We start from the raw sequence: 16,644 nt of genomic DNA on the forward strand, positions 1-16,644 counted from the left end.
AGACAATCTACTTTTTACAAAATAGTAGCTTGTAAACCAGAGGTTGAACTACCATGTGCTTCCAAAAAATGTTGTGCCACTGAGCTTTGTTCTTTTTAATTTATTATGTCATGAACATGTTCTAATTGTCTTATTTTAAAAGCCCTTTTAGACTCCCCTACATAAAACTTATCAGAAGGACACCTATGGGCATAAATAATGCCCTCACTGTCACATCTGAAATTCCCACATACTTCAAATTCTTGACCATTTAGAAGTCTAAAATAAGGAACAATAAAACTGCATGCCTTGCACTTACCACATCCTAATGTACCCTTAGTACTTAATGATTTATGTAGAATCTCCTTAGGTCTTTGAAATCTAGATTTAACCAGAAAATTCTTAATATTACGACCCACTCTGTATAAAGCAACAAGTTTCTTGGGCATCCATGAACAGCCAACTTTTAAATATAATGATAATTGCAATTGTGCTTGTACAACTTCCAATAACTTTTTGCTGAAGCCACTATACGTAGTAACAAAATACATATTACATTCAGACTGCGGTGGTGGTGCTGCGGTAGCATTGTTGCCTCACAGTAAGACGTTGTCCTGTTCGATTCTCAGCTAAAGCATCTTCTGTGTGGAGACATGCGTGAATGGGCATACCTTCATTGAAGGTTGTGCGTCAGGGCTGGCAACTCGGTACGTAAATATCTACTGCCAATCGTTAGTGGACAGGAGTTCTGCTGTGGCGACCCCTAACCAGGAAAAGCTGAAAGATACAACAACATTCAGATTCATTATCATTACATCTTTTAAAATTACCACTCCACTTACTGTTCTTATTTCGTCTATATTCATTATTAAATTTAAGCCATACTTTAGTAATTAAATCTTTACCATAACCTCTCTTTTCAAACATCTCAAAAGTATGTCCAACCTCTCTTAAAAAATCTTGTTCATCACCGCATAACCTAAAAAGGCATATGCATTAACCATACGGTAAAGCCTCTATCATATGTCCAGGATGACAACTTGCTGCTTTTAAATAATGAATATCTTCTTGAAACTTCCTGTGTACTTTTGTAGTTAACATTCCATCCTGATTCAGCATCAGCTCGACATCCAGAAAGGAAGCAATCTTCCCTATCTGAATGCCGTCAAATGTAAAATTAAACCTATTTACCTGTAACCCATCCAAAAACGTTTGCACTTCATGTTCACCACCTTCACATAAAAAAATGAAATCATCAATAAATCTAAAATAACATTTGATATTGACAAAAAATGTTTTTCTATAAATATATTCTAATTCAAATAATCCCATAGTTAGATTTGCATATGAGGGGGCAAAAGCCGCCCCCATAGCTGTTCCACATTTCTGATGATAAATATCATTATTAAACTCTAAATAATTATTATTCAAACAAAAAAGTACTAAATCCACAATATATTCTGTGGTGGGTGATTCCCCCAGAAAAAAATCTAATGGCTTCAAGTCCATGACAATGTTTAATATTACTATATAAACTTTTCACATCTAGGGTTACCCAGTACATATTATTCATCCACTGAATTGACTTTATTTTATGTAAAAAAATCAAAACGTCCTTAACATATGCTGGAAATGAAACAACCTTAGGTAACAATAGAAAGTGCAACAGTTAACCTAAGTTATAGGTAAAATAATTACTACCTGAAACAATTGGAATCCCTGGAGGGGCCTGTGCATTCTTGTGTATTTTCGGTCAACAGTAGAATGTGGCAATGCTATATCTACTCATAATCAGTTTTTTCTTAACATCATCACTTGTTAGGCAGCACCCCAAGTATAGTTTAGCTGTTTTCTTTATTTATTTGAGACTGTCCAGCAATGTTATTTTAAATATTTCCTGTGATTTTGAACTCTGATGTAACTGATTACTTACTGAGTATTGTCTTGTTCTTTTATTATTTATTATCTTTTAATTGTGGCTGGTGCGTTTAGAGATATTTAAGGTCTTAGGGTATTTGCATATCTATTTGGTGACACTGTACAGGCCACTCCTAAATAGCCTTGCTCTTGGTCAGACTACCATTTGGATTGATAGAAACATTACACAGTAAGATTGACCACCCTTTGTTAAGGGCCTTAAAGTAGCTGATAAGAGTGGACGGTGGCAGAGGAACTACCTTATAGTCTGAGCAGAAGGGGGCATAGCTAGTAAACCTGTGCCAGCCTTTCCCATGAGTGTGTGTGTGTGTGTGTGTGTGTGTGTGTGTGTGTGTTTGCATATAAATCAAATCTCAAAGAGTGTGTGTGCCAGCTACTTGGGCAGGGACACAAAGCAGTGGTTGGACAGAGAGGGTGCTGGAGGTCTTGGCTTGACCCCTCAGCTGAGATCTCAACACTATAGCTGTACCAGTGGGGAGTCTTATTGGGGATCTGGAGAAAGAGGGAGAAACCAGCCCCAGACTGAAATTGCACTTTACTGTGTGTGTACTTGTCATCTTCCCAGTGTGTATGTTCCCCACTGTTGCCAGTGGTGAGGAATGAGGCTCCTTGATTACTGCGCCAGTGCAGGGGCATCACACAGTCCATTACCAATATGAGAAGCAGTGGTGTCAGATCTGAACCCTGTTGCACATCCACTTCTACTAGGAGCCCTCCCGTGAGTCTGAAAACTTATTTTACTTGAGTCATTAGGTCCTTAAACACAGCCAGCACTAATTCTACAAATGTTTCTGGGACTTCAAGCCATCGCAGGACAGCAGTCATTAGCTTTCTTGTGACTTTGTCATTTGCTTTCTCCAAATCTAGGAATGGCCAGTTCAACTCTGTCTTCTTTACCACTTATCTGTCTCACTGCACACATCAGGTTGGTTGTGCTCCATTCTGATCTAAATCTGAAATGTTCATTTCCCATCTTAGTTTCAGCTATTCTGAGTATTTGTTTATCAAGCACCTTCTCCAGAACTTTCGTGAAGTGTGACAGGAGTTTGATACCCATAGTTATGAATATCCCCTTTCTTCTTGTACACTGGTACTAGGATGCTTATTCCCCAGTCATCTGGCTTATGTCTTTCTCTCCAAACTGCTATGAGTACGCTGAAGTAGGCAATTAACAAAACATGAGTGTTGACCCTTTTTCTGAATTTCAGGGTATGTTCTCAGATAGTCTATTTATAGGCTAAATTAATTAACGTCTACACTAAGTGTACATGATCTAAATTTGAGAACATCCTTACTACATTTTTTGTGCTTTCTAGTCACTCTGAAGAATTACAGTAAGTGTACATGTAGTCTACATTTTGTGGTAACCTACATGAATTCCTTTCAATATTTAAGTCTGCAAGAAAATCATTAGGAAAACTAAAATTAGGAGGAAGAAGGTGCTACATACACGTGCTGTCTGTTCACTCAGAATGGTGTACACTTACTTTAGGTGTTAATAAATCCCAGGGAATATCTTGATTTTAGCATATTGTAAATATTAATTGATGCTATGTAATTAATCTTATTTACAAACTTTATATCAGAATGTTTATGTGATTCATAAAAATGTTCATATGTGCATCCTTTACCACTGTGGTGCCCAATTTGTAATTTTGGACACAATTAGATTACAAAATTCCAGATCTAGCAATCCATCTCTCATGCTTCATACCTCATATAATCCAGATCTTCCCCAAGGACATGATATTGATATTATCCAGTCTTTGATCAGTTAATTTTAAACTTTAACCTTCTTTCTTTTAGTAAACATGTTTAAAAAAGAGGTGTTATAAACAAATGCCACTGCCCCATAAAAATATATGAGTCCCCTTCATATTATCAACACTGCAGGGAATTGGCTGAATGTTGAGGCAACATCATCGAACTGTAGAACACTGAATGCAGTTATGGTGAAGGGGAACTTTGTTAATGAAGATCTTGGTACAATGGGGATCGAGGAATTTGCTCTTCCACCACTATAGTACACTTTCAGGGTAGATATATTTAATTATCAGGCAGTGGGGGGGGGGGCGGCAGTGGGGCTTGCACCCCCTGCAAAAAAAAAATACATGTTTCAGGTTTTGCTTGGTGTATGATGTTCTGCAGTTTGATGATGTAGGCTCATAGGTTCATAGTTGTGTACTAGGCTAACGGCCCTGGAGCCTATAGAAGCCTAGCCCAAGAAAATTCCCTGGCATCATGCCACCCAAAGTTACTTCCCAGTGCCCCTGTCATGCAAGGCCACTGAAGTGATCCCCAGGGTGAACTTCCTATTGCCCATCCACTCATCAAGATTTATTTTAAAGATGGACAGTAAAGTGCTCTGCTTGATGTTAATAGGAAGTTTGTTTCAGAGTATGGGAAGTCTCTGGGTGAGGAACCTGTCCTTCCAGCATGTTCTGTTTATTGTGGTAATGAGATTTAGGTCTCTGGAGCATGTAGCATAAAGGGATTGGGATTTCTTTAGGTGTAGCATATCTAGCAGCTCTGGGTCAGACATGGCTTTGTAGGTCAAGCAGAGATCACCTCTAAGTAGGCGATAAGAGACAGAGTATAGCTGGAGTTTTTTGAGTCTGTCCATGTAGGACATGTATTTAAGGCCTAAGTGCCTCTTAGTGAGGTATTTTTGTGGGCTTTCCTGTTGTTATAGGTGTCTAGTGTGGTACATATCAAATGAGGAGTATTCTATAATAGGTCTAATGAGGGACGAGTAGAGAGGGATTATGACCTCTTTCTTCCTGAATGAGAAACCTTTTGTAATGCGATGTACTACATAGAAGGACTTTCTGACTACAGTGGCAATGTGGTTATCAAAGGAGAGGTTGCTGTCAACCTGTGTTCCCAGGTCTCTTTTCACATCTTCGGTGTTTAGTGGACTACCGCCTACGTGGTAGTTCATGGGCACCGAATTTTTCCCAAAAGGAATGACAATGCACTTTTTGGTATTGAACTTAAGGCCAGGGTTCTGGCACCAGTCACTGGTGTCAGTGAGGCCTTTTTGTAGAATGTCTACATCAGCTGGAGAATCAATAATGGCTCCCAGTTTTCAATCATCCCTTTGTGTTGGCTTGTACTTCAGAGAAGTAGATGCCAAACAGGAGAGGATCTAGGATTGATCCCTGTGGTACATCACTTGTAACAGGTCAGTAGTCAGATTTGGAGTCCACTACTTTTACAGTGTGGGTTCTATCAGTGAGCCAGTTGGCAACCCATCTTATGACATAGGGGTTAATGCCTAGTTTAGTGAGTCTATCTATGATTCCTGAGTGAGGGATGGTATTGAACGCCTTGGCAAGATCTAGGTAGGCTGTGTGAACTACCTTGCCCTCATCCACAGCTCTGGTGACAGACTCGAAGAAGTCTAACAGGTTGTGCAGGCATGATCTACTTTTCACAAACCCAAACTGTGTGGGGTCCAGAGTTTGGAGATTCCCTATGTCCTTATTTATAAGGTCCATGATGATGCGCTCCATAGCTTTACATATTAGACTCATCAGGCTAATGGGGCAGTAGTTCCCAGGATCTGTAGTCCCTCCCCCATTTGTGGAGTGGGATGACCAGGCAGTGGACCATTCGGTAGGAACAAAGCCTGAAATGAGGCTGTGCTTGAACAGCGTACTCAGGTGTAGTGCCAGTTCACTTTATAATTCATGTAGAACACAGCCTGGGATATTATCAGGTCCCATTGAAGCTGTATTCTTGGCTTTGGACAGTGCGTTTTTTACCTGTGTAGCCATGATAATAGGGACTTGGCATTCCCCAGGTATTGTGATAGGCCCTTTAGGGGGAGAAAGGGGGCTAAAGTTCTCACTGAATCTGTCGGCCAATATGTTGGCAATATCAGTGGGTTCTGTATATGTATTGCCATTCTACTGTAACTCAGAGCAGATCTGAGTATTGCCATGCAGATTCTCACACCAACCAGTAAAAACAGAGAGAAAATGAGATATATGATCAAATTAACATAAGTGGCAGACAACTAGAAAGACAGTGGCATTTAAGAACACAACAGTAACTGTGTGGGAGGGTGGAAAAAATTTCTGTCCGACTCACTAGAGACAGAGCTGTGGTGTCTTTTCAAGTTTTAATATGCAGTTAAAAGCAGAATACAAGTAAAACACAGTGTAAAGAAAACAAATCACAGTATACAAAATAGAAAAAGGCAATAAAGTAATACAGAATACAACAAACAAAAAGCAAACTAACCTTTCCCTCACAGCAAACTGTAGCAGACCTGAGTGACTCTTTCCAGTAAAGCCGACATTTAGCCATTAGATCATTTTCAGCAGTGATCATGTGAAGTAGATCCATAAATATATATATATATATATATATATATATATATATACACACACACACACACACACAAGTCCAACCAATACAGCACCGGAATATGACAGGAGTGTGCTGTAGAAGATCCAAATTATTAAAATATCAACAAACAGCACAAAAAACACGGCCAGGATCAATCAACAAATCCAATGCGCTGTCAGTATATTTGGCATTTGAACAGCGCATTGGATTTGTTGATTGATCCTGTCCATGTTTATTGTGCTGTTTGTTGGCGTTTTATATATATATATATATATATATATATATATATATATATATATATATATATATATACACACACACACACGAATATATGTATATATGCATATATGTACATATGCATATGTATATGTGTGTGTGTGTGTGTGTGTTTGTATATATATATATATATATATATATATATATATATACAAATACATACATATATATCAAATGGGTACATGTTTTTGCTGATTATTGGTGTGTAAGGGATACACTGAAAGATATGTGTACATTCCAGTAAGATAATTGTTTTAACGAATAAAAAGACAAACTAATTCTGCAAAGAAAGCATTTATATGCAAACTTTATGTTACAGACTAAACAGATGAGGTGTTAACCATGAGAAGGTTGTGGCCATGGAATGCTCTGCAGCCTGCCACTGACACACTGCATTCCAACATGACTTTACAGTACATAAAGTATATGTGAAACTGGACTGGTGTCTGAAGTATGTGGTGCATTTATAAATCATGAAGTTACTGACTGTTCTAGCTATAACACAATGAAAAAATCTATTGTTATAAATTGACAAATGGAAAATTGTGGGTGGGGCTTTTACATGAATAATGGAGGAAAGAAATTTTGGAAAACAATTAAAGAGAAAAGAATTTTGCAGTCTTAATGACCAGCAATGGAACCACTTCATTCTTTTAGGCATGGTGAAGATGTAGCTACATAAGTGCCAAAGTACACCAGAGTGTCCCATACTTCATAAGTATTCAATAAAAACATCAAGAAAGACCCATCTTAGCTAGAGACTTCACTGGGTAATATTTTTTAAGATTTTTGCAATAGAGGCTAAAGAGATATATGCAAATTATCTCTTAAGGACATATCATTGTTTCAGCTACAATGCCCATGACTTTTCATGTTTTACTTCTTAAGTCTTTGCTGGTACTTTCAGACCAATAAAGCCAGCCCCCCCATCTGTAGACATGCCATGTATCACCCTTTTTCTGAGCTGAACAGTACAGTATAAGTGGATTGTTTGGCTATATTTACCCGTGACACCTTTTTACCCTTTGGTTTGGATATTTCATAAATATCAGACATTTCTTTAACAATTAATTGCTTCACTACTATAGCAAAACCTAGTACAACTAATAATTACAAAGAAAATTGCCCCCCCCCACCATCCATTGCCTCACTCATCCCTTTTTTAATGCACCCATCGGGCAAGATAAGGACTTCAAAATGGTCCACCAATAATCAGTCCAAGGGCAAAGGGAGAGGAAAAAAAAAACAGAAAGAAGAACTACATTACGAAATAGAAGTTGTTAATTTAAGTGGGGTCTCTCTTTAACTTGCAATACATCATGCGCACCGTTTTTACATCAGAACCAGGTCCTGGCAAATTGGAAAGATGAAGTCCATTCAATGCCACCCTTACCAGTACCCTTCAGGTCTTCAACATCTGCAAAGACAAATTAAGGAACAAATGAACAACTAAGTACAGATATTACAATCTGACTAAGAATAAAAGGTGACTAAGAATAAAAGGTCCACCCTTCAAGAGTTATCCAAAAATAAAGACATCATCATGAAGGTGGACAAGGGTGAGATGTTAGTGCTGATGAAGTCTAAGGATTACAACCAAGCATTTTAGACTTTTAGATAATTCTTGTTACACAGAAGTGTCAAAAGAAACTTTTAGCAGAAGTTTTTTTCTGCCATAGGCCACGTTTTGTTTGACATGGTAAGTCAGAACAATTTTGATTACGACACTTTTGTTTTTCTTCAGGTGGAATTTTTGAAAATGGCACATTTTTCTAAAATTCCTAAGCTACACAAAAACAGGAAAAAAAAATCCATTTAGACCTAGTGTGGTGGCAGCCTTTTCCAAGACTGAACCAATTTCAACCTTTTTAGACCACATTTTGAACCCTGTGGCTCAGAGTTCACGATACTATCTAAGGACTAAGGGACTCCAGGCATCTTTTGGAGCTGTTAAATGGCTTTGGCACCAAGGAACCATTTTTTTTTTGCTTTGCCTCACTAGATGTTGTCTCCCTCTATACCTGCATTCCACAAGATGTTGGTACAGAGTATCTAAGGGAATATTTATGTGTTCACACAACTTTTGACAACAATAAAATAAATACTGGTTGTTCCCTTATGGACTTGGTCTTAGACAACAACTGTTTTAGTTTTTTAGGTAAGCTTTTAAACAGACATCTGGAATGGCCATGGGAGATAGAGTCGCTCCAGTTTTCGTCAATTTGGTTATGGCCAGGTGGGAGAAAAAGTTTCTGAAAGAGCACCCCTTAGCCAAAAAAGTGCTGTTCTACCACAGATACATAGATTGTCCCTTTTTTTCTGTGGGGTGGTAATCTAGAAGAATGTCAATCTTCTGTTGATCACCTGAATAACAGCACTGACTTTCTACACTTTACTACGAGTAGCTTTGGGGACAATCTGAATTTCTTTGACCTCAATTTAACCTTTAGTAAGGAATCTGTTTCATTTGTCAGTAAAAGTTTTAGAAAGGAGACTTTTGTGAACCAGTGTCTCCACAGAGACAGCCTCCACACCACACACATGAAAAGAGGTGTGGTTAAGGGACAAATGATCAGATTAAGCAGACTGACTATTGAACAGTTTACTTTTTTTTTGCACAAACTTTCTAAGCTAAAGGCTTTTTTATAGACTGAGGGTATGATCCAGACTGGTTGGCAACCATAGAAAGTGATGTTTTGGTACTCAGGACATCTAAGACATGACCCATTTTGGATGGGCACCATCTGACATCATCAACAACACAAGATTTGGTCAGCATTAAAGAAGCTTCTTGGAGCACCTACAAACTTGCTTTCCCCATTTCTATTTGTAATTAAATGTCGCTTATTAAGAGTACCATCCAAGAAAATTGGAAGATTGTCTCAGGGAATTCAGACTTGTTGAAAATTTTAGGTGAAAGGCTGGCCTTCCCTTTTAAGAGACCATTTAACCTTAAAGCACTTTTTGAAAGGGACTGAGCTGGTTTATCATCTTCTGTAACACAAGTCACTTTTGGAACTTTCAGCTGCAGACATTGTAAATAATGTAGGCGTTTGAGTAACTCATCTTCTGTGTGGTTTCAACATTGTGACTTACTGTAGTAGTTTGGGCTAAGACTAGATACAGCTGCACCTCGAAGAATGTAGTTTATGCAGCCAACTGTGCTTCATGTAACACTTTCTATATAGGCAAGACTATTAGATGCCTAAACAGAAGAATTTATGAGCATGCATTGGCCATTAAGAATAATGACCATACTAATGCTTTGGCCAAACATGCTGTACATTGTACTGATTTCAAAACATTTTTGGTAATTGACTCAGTCTGTGCTAACAGTTTTTCTGGGAACTTTAAAATTTTGTTGGAATGTTGAGAAAGTAGTTGTCAGATCAGATTATAGGCTGATTGTGCCCCTGGTCTCAGTGAGACCATTAATATTAAATGTTTTTTACAGTGTTCCAGAATTTAATACCTCTTTAAATACTGTTAAGTATTTTCATGGTTTGTATACTACTTTTTATAAGTGAATTCACTTTTTAGTTCAATATAGCTTTAAATCTATTTAATGAATATTTATGAGTGAATTTCACTTCCTTTCATGTCATTATTGGTTGAGTTTGATTACACAGTCTTATATGTGGCCTTTTTAAACTCGGTGTAGATCCTGTTTGCATTTCGGAAGAAGTTCTTGTTGGAATAAAAAGAACGAAAACACTAATTTCATGTCCGGAGCCTTGCCTTGGTTGTGTTTCATTTTACTGAATCTCATAAGCATCAGGCATGTCTTTAACAATGCTAATTATCTCAGAAAAAGATGATCTTTGCTGAGCTTTCACTGCAATGGTCCCACAATAATTAATCATATCTTACTTAGTTATCATACAGTTAATCAATCATTGCAAAAAGCACTAGTCTTATACAAAGTTGCATTCCCACACAGCAACAAAGAAAATGTCACCTGACATGCCTAAGCAATTATTTTGCAGCTCCCTGCAACTCCTGATGTGGAGACAAATGTCCACTCATAGTCTTTATATGTACCAACTCCAAGGCCACACAGACATGGGAAAAGTGAAAAGATGGAAAAGAAAAGTAAAAAAAATCTTTTCTAAGGCCCACAAATCAAAACCAAAGCACAGCATTTTCAACAAAACCAATTCCAACTTAATGAAACATTGCCTATTGGAGATTATTGCCCTTCTCCTGTGATATTCTTTTTTATTTTAAACATCTTTATTAACTTCTCACTTAAGACAATGTCGCACATACATTAAGAGAAAAGAAAACAAACTTTATTAACTTTATTCATTTACATGCATTATGCATTACAATTATGTTCTTTCCTTTCTTTTTAACAATTGTCATTCACTCCAACATTACATAGATTACTCAATTCCTGCTTTCCCTTAAACCTCACTCCTCCTTCTGAACATTATTCAGCATGTGTTGTTTCCACAAATTCCATTTATTCCTATATAATTATGATCCTTACCTTTTTTAAAGATCCTGCTTCCAATTCTTTTAACTCTTTTACAATATACAGTACAATTACAGTTTAGATTTTTATTTTTATATGCTAGTAATTGCTTTTTTGGCGGCATTTTACTTAGTAAAATCTTACTATATCTATACAATTCAGATCGTGTTACAGAAAAAAAAACAGTAATTTCCTTGGTTATGGCTATTTGATCCCCCAACATTTCTGACAGAGTGCTCTGTAGGGAATTTTTGGAGTCTGCAAACTTGCTACAAAAACATGTCCTCAGTTCCCGCTCTCTTTCCCATCACACATCCAGCAATTGATGTCTGCTTGAGGAAAAACTGAGACTTGGTGAAATTACATGATTACCTTTAGTGCTCCCCAGGAATCCTTTCATGGCCATGCCTGATGCACACGTATATGAACTGTGGAAAAGGAAATAGAGGTTTGATTCCCATGACTTCTGGTGGTATGATGTGTGAGTCTGCACAGGTTACTAGCAGACTTTAAAGTTTGCTCATTTATCTAGACTGGAAACTTCAGAATAGTATAATATGCTAAAAAGCATCATGACAAAACTGTACTGCTGCCATATTGATTCAGGGGAAATGAAGCACCCTTCTTAACATCAGAAGTACATTGCACATGACATAACACTGACTAGAACATGAATCATTCCCTTAGATTTTTGCCGTGTCTGTCTTTCCCTAATAAATGATTGTTGCACTTCCAGACATTCACTTTCTCATTTTTACAGAATTCCTTTACTATTTAAGAAGGAATATACAGTATACTCTCAGTTAACTGGAACTCAAGCAATCAGAAAAAAAAAATCAAAGAAATACAGTACAGTTTTCATGTGTTGCACTTTCTGTCCTCCCCCAAGAAACATACCTTATGTTTTAGAGTTTTAGAGTTTTAAAAAGGAAGATAGGAATACAGTCCCTCTCTCCTCAACCTACAAACAAGTCAAACCAAACAAATAGTATAGGGTACAGTATTAGTCATGCCTATTTTTAATAGTAACTCTCAAGCAACCAGAAACTACAGTTATCTGGCATCTACCAATCCCCAAGGGTGCTGGTTAACTGAGAGTTTATTGTAATATAACCCCCACTTCACTTTATCCAATCACAGCAGTCAGTGGAGTTCATCTTTCATTGACAAGGACATCTGTGTATTTATTTATTTATTTGTTTAATTTTATAGAAAAGTTTACTCTAGCTAGGAAAATCCCATTCATAGTAAAGGCACAGTAATAAACACACCACTACCTGAGAGATTTTTTTATTTATCAAAGTAAAGATACAACAATAAATAAATGCATGCACAAATGTTGATCATAGCATTGTTTTTGTGGATGCATGTATCTATATATTTAGAAGTATAGCTTAAAAATATTAAAGAAGAAAAAAATAAAAATATTTTTTTGCTGAGAGGCTTTTGTAGGGACTTGGCCTGCTATAGTCTTATAGTCTCTTTACTTCTATCTATCTATCTATCTATCTATCTATCTATCTATCTATCTATCTACACACATATATCAACCTCCCAGTCACACAGTGGGTAAAAAGTGAAAAAACATCAGTGCAGTATAACATTGCTTGCACAATACAAGTGAATGTAGCACTGCAGTCACAGAAAATCACTCAAAAGCTGTGCATACAAACTACACTCATCGAAGGTAAATGTATAATAACGTGTGCGTTTGTGTGTGTGTGTGCGTGTGTGTGTGTGTGTGTGTGTGGGCATGTGCACGCAAGCGCATATACATTCTGCATACTTGCAGAGGTGCGTGCACACACACACGCATACATGCGCACACAAACGCACACACACACATACACACAAACACACACACACACACACACACACACACACACACACACACACACACACACACACACACTGCAGTCCTTGGTTTAATTCAGTAATTACCAAGTTGCATACTGTGTCAGTTTAAGCAACAGATTTAACAAAACCATGCTCCCTGGTTACTCATTAAAAAAAGGCACTTTTGCCGGTTGGGCATACCCAGTTAGCAAGACACATAAAACAGAGCCAGGATGTTACAGCAATTACACCTTCATCAGGATATTAAAATATATATCGATCTAGACCATAACAAGCAAAATGTTATACAAAGATGCAAAATGAACAAAGAATGTCAGATCAGGCACATTTGCAGCTATATATGTATCTAGAAAATGGAGACTATAAATAAATTCCTTCTAGCAGTCAATTGAGTAGAGTACTGGTTGATGAATTTACATGAGATAGTGGGCACTATTATTTGGGCAGCTGCGGTGGTGCAGTGGTTAGTGCTGCCACCTCATAGCAAGAGGTTCTCTGGTTCGATCCTCGGCTAGGGTGCCTTCTGTGCAGAGTCTGCATGTCCTCCCTGTGGTCACGTGGGTTTCCTCCGAGTGCTCTGGTTTCCTCCAACATCCCAAAGACATGCTGTAGGTGGATTGGACACTCTATATTGGCCCTAGGTGTGAGTGCATGTGTGTGCCTTCTGTGGAAGGTTGGGTGTTGGGCTGGCAACTCAACACCGTAAAACTCCACTGCCAGTCATGAGCAGACAGGTGTTCCGCTGTGGCAACCCCTAACCGGGAAAAGAAGAAGTGGGCATTATCATTTGTTGTGTGAACAGGGATGCAGGTAGCTAAATATACTATAAATAAAAGTGTATATCTCTTTCATTCTTCCAAGTAAAGCAGAGCAAATGTGTAGAACTAATATCATATATTTCTTCTTTGCTTTTTGAAATTATATTTTACATTTTTATAATTTCTGGAAATTGTCTTGAATTAAGCAGGGTTGGCTACAGATCAGACATGTTCTCTACCCTAGGGTGAAAAAAATAGTGGTGGTCAACATCAAATAACTCCACAGTCCCTGAAAGCACCATCAAAGAAAATAATTCCTGAATGTGGTCAGACATCAGTGTCATATCACATCCTACTCAGGTGACTAAGATGAAATCTCATTTATAGTAATTTATTCTTGATGCGTATGATTGCCAAACCATTCATAATTGCTGACTACTGATTCAAGTCATGACATAGAGATGGCCATCTGGGAGGTGACTTAAAATGAGTGACCAATATACACAGGAGAAAATAGGTAGTCAGGATGATTGCAGGCAGAGAAAGAACTGAAAATATGAATCAATGTAAGACATCAGCAGAGTACAACTGTAAATAATTATTAGTTACTTAATTTACGTCCTTATTTACTTTTGTATTTTGTCCCTCCTGCCTTCAGTAGCATTTCTCATTTGTCTGCCATATGCCCACTCAACCCCACTCCTAGGTGATCTGCCACCTCTGCTACAAGTCTCCTCCCATTTTCAGATGTTCTGATGTGACAGAACACAATGCATGGAGGAGAATTAAGGACTGTGACCCCAAACCAAAGATATTAGTTAGGCACCACACTGAGGTCTGACACTGTTGGTAGGCATGTTTTATGTTTAGCTGGTAGCTTCATTATTACTTTTCTCAGCTAACAGTACCTAATGCAAACAGTTTATTTTGTGGGCACATGCATGCTGATGTATGCACACACCTGATATACATAGCCAGTATTCATCATGTCTTTTTAGCAGCTCTGATGATTAACTCTAGCCAACCAGACATGCTGATAAGCCGTGAGTTACTTGTTTTGACAGAGTAGCAATATGTTTTGTAAATGCTTTCTTCTTCTTTTTTCTTAGCCTGATTTTGTAGTGACCTAAGCATATTTCTTAAACTGAATCACAGACCCTGCCACATTTTGTTAATATAATGCAAAGAGGGGCCCGATGTGAAATGTACGTATAATGTGATGATTACTACTCAGGGAAGGTACAGGAAATTAATAAGGTGATCTAAAAAAAAGGAATCTGCCTCCTGAGCAATGTCCTTGCAGCCACCACTTTCTCTGCAAAAAAGAAAAAAAAGAATCCTTATGTTGTCTCCAAGATGCCCCCATCCCCTATCAGGGTGAAAAAAAAATCTTTAAAGAGGACTAGACAGACAGACAGGCTGACATCAATAGCAAAGTACAATTAATTTGTGTGCAACCTTCAGGAAATTGTCATTGCTTACAAGGACTGAGGGTACATTGTTAGTGCACAAAGTGAATGACAGCTACGAGACATACAGGTCACTTTACATGATTCACCTCAGAGTTCTATAGTGGTTAATTGACTTGCCAAGAGTCACTAAAGCAGACTGTAGGATAAAGCTCAAACATTATAAGATTAACATCCTCAGTTATACGATCAATAACATTTTTATGACATCTCTGCCAAAGGCTGATTAGAAAACTGTATTAAACAATTTAAAGCCGTAGCAACACACAGATACTCAAGGTTTGTGGTCGTTACTATTTCTTTTTTCTAAAGAGATGAAACAGTTTGCTTCTGTCTTATACTGCTAACACGATATATGTGCCCTCATACTCACTAAGGATATAGTAACCTGGTTAAGAATTCAGAATATATTTGGTAAGAGATATATAATCACTTACTGTTGTGAAGTTTTGGTGAGTGCAGTCCTTACCCTGGAAGTGGCACGCTAGCAGCATATCCTCCATTTGGTGCCCCACTCTGTCAAACAGCTCCGTTGTGTTGAATTTGCTCTGGGAAGGTGGAAAATACCCTTGGAAATCAGACATTTGCAGCAGCTGGTTCATCATTTTCTCACCTATGACTATAGTGCTGACTCTGCTGAGTGATTTGTCCTGCTGCAGGACATTCAGCCAGTGTCCACTGTAGTACAAGTCATGCTTACTCATTTGGAGCAGTCGGACCAGGTTGAGATTGCAGATGGTTACAGCTGGAAAGTACAGACTCTTGGCCCAAGTCATCTGGACTTTGGTGATTGCTGGAAATGAAAGCAGGTAGAAAAGCCTATTGAGGGACCACATAAAAAGCAACACGATAGCAGCAGTGAATGCCATCATCCAAAAGGTTCGCCTCCATTTACTGTCACCACATCTGAAGGTGTAATGAAGGCCATGAATTTTGGTCCTCTTCAAGAAACTGACAGTAAGTTCTTTCAAAGAGCGTCGTCTTTGTTCTTCTAACTCCCTATGTGCATTCTTCATGAAGGCCATAGTAAGTTCATTCATGACTCGGATCCTTTGTTCTTGTAACTCCGTGTTTGCCTCTTCTGGCCAAGACCAGTGTCTCAAATTATTAGAGCAATGGCACTGAACTGCCATGTCTTCCTCAAGTGCCATCACAATATAAGAAAATATTAAAAAAATCTGCAGCACACTGAAATATAATATACAAGCTGAGGTGGGGGATTGGCTAAGGCTGCTCTTTATGCACTAAAAGCGTTTTCCTTATTGACTTTTCTTCTTAGAGAACTGCAGATAAAGCATCTTAAAATTAAACTGACTTTTGGGTTGAATATATGATAATATTAAATCATGAAGATTTCCCACTGTTCTTTTTCCTTGCTCTTCCTAGTGGAGTACAAGGTCTGTGTAGAAAAAGAAGGGATAGAAAAGCTGCATTTCCCAAGAGGCCAAGAAATAAAAATATGTTATTTGGAGCCCATGCTGATGGTGGGATTCGACTGTCTTGGAGAGATCAAATTAAAGCAGGCATCCTTTGA

At 38.0% G+C, this 16,644-nt stretch overlaps 1 protein-coding gene across 1 annotated transcript in view; it reads right to left on the reverse strand.

The window, feature by feature from the left end:
• ASIC3 (acid sensing ion channel subunit 3) overlaps nucleotides 1-16,261 on the reverse strand; it is a 522,157-nt gene extending 505,896 nt beyond the window's left edge. The window contains exon 1 of the mRNA XM_044066319.1: nucleotides 15,548-16,261. Coding sequence (XP_043922254.1) covers nucleotides 15,548-16,261 — 714 coding nt within the window. The remainder of the gene's footprint in view (nucleotides 1-15,547) is intronic.
• Between the last annotated feature and the right edge of the window lie 383 nt (nucleotides 16,262-16,644).

The sequence above is a fragment of the Protopterus annectens genome, chromosome 3.part1 (genome assembly GCF_019279795.1).
Source record: "Protopterus annectens isolate FY-2018-M chromosome 3.part1, PAN1.0, whole genome shotgun sequence".
NCBI classification, from domain to species: domain Eukaryota; kingdom Metazoa; phylum Chordata; order Ceratodontiformes; family Protopteridae; genus Protopterus; species Protopterus annectens.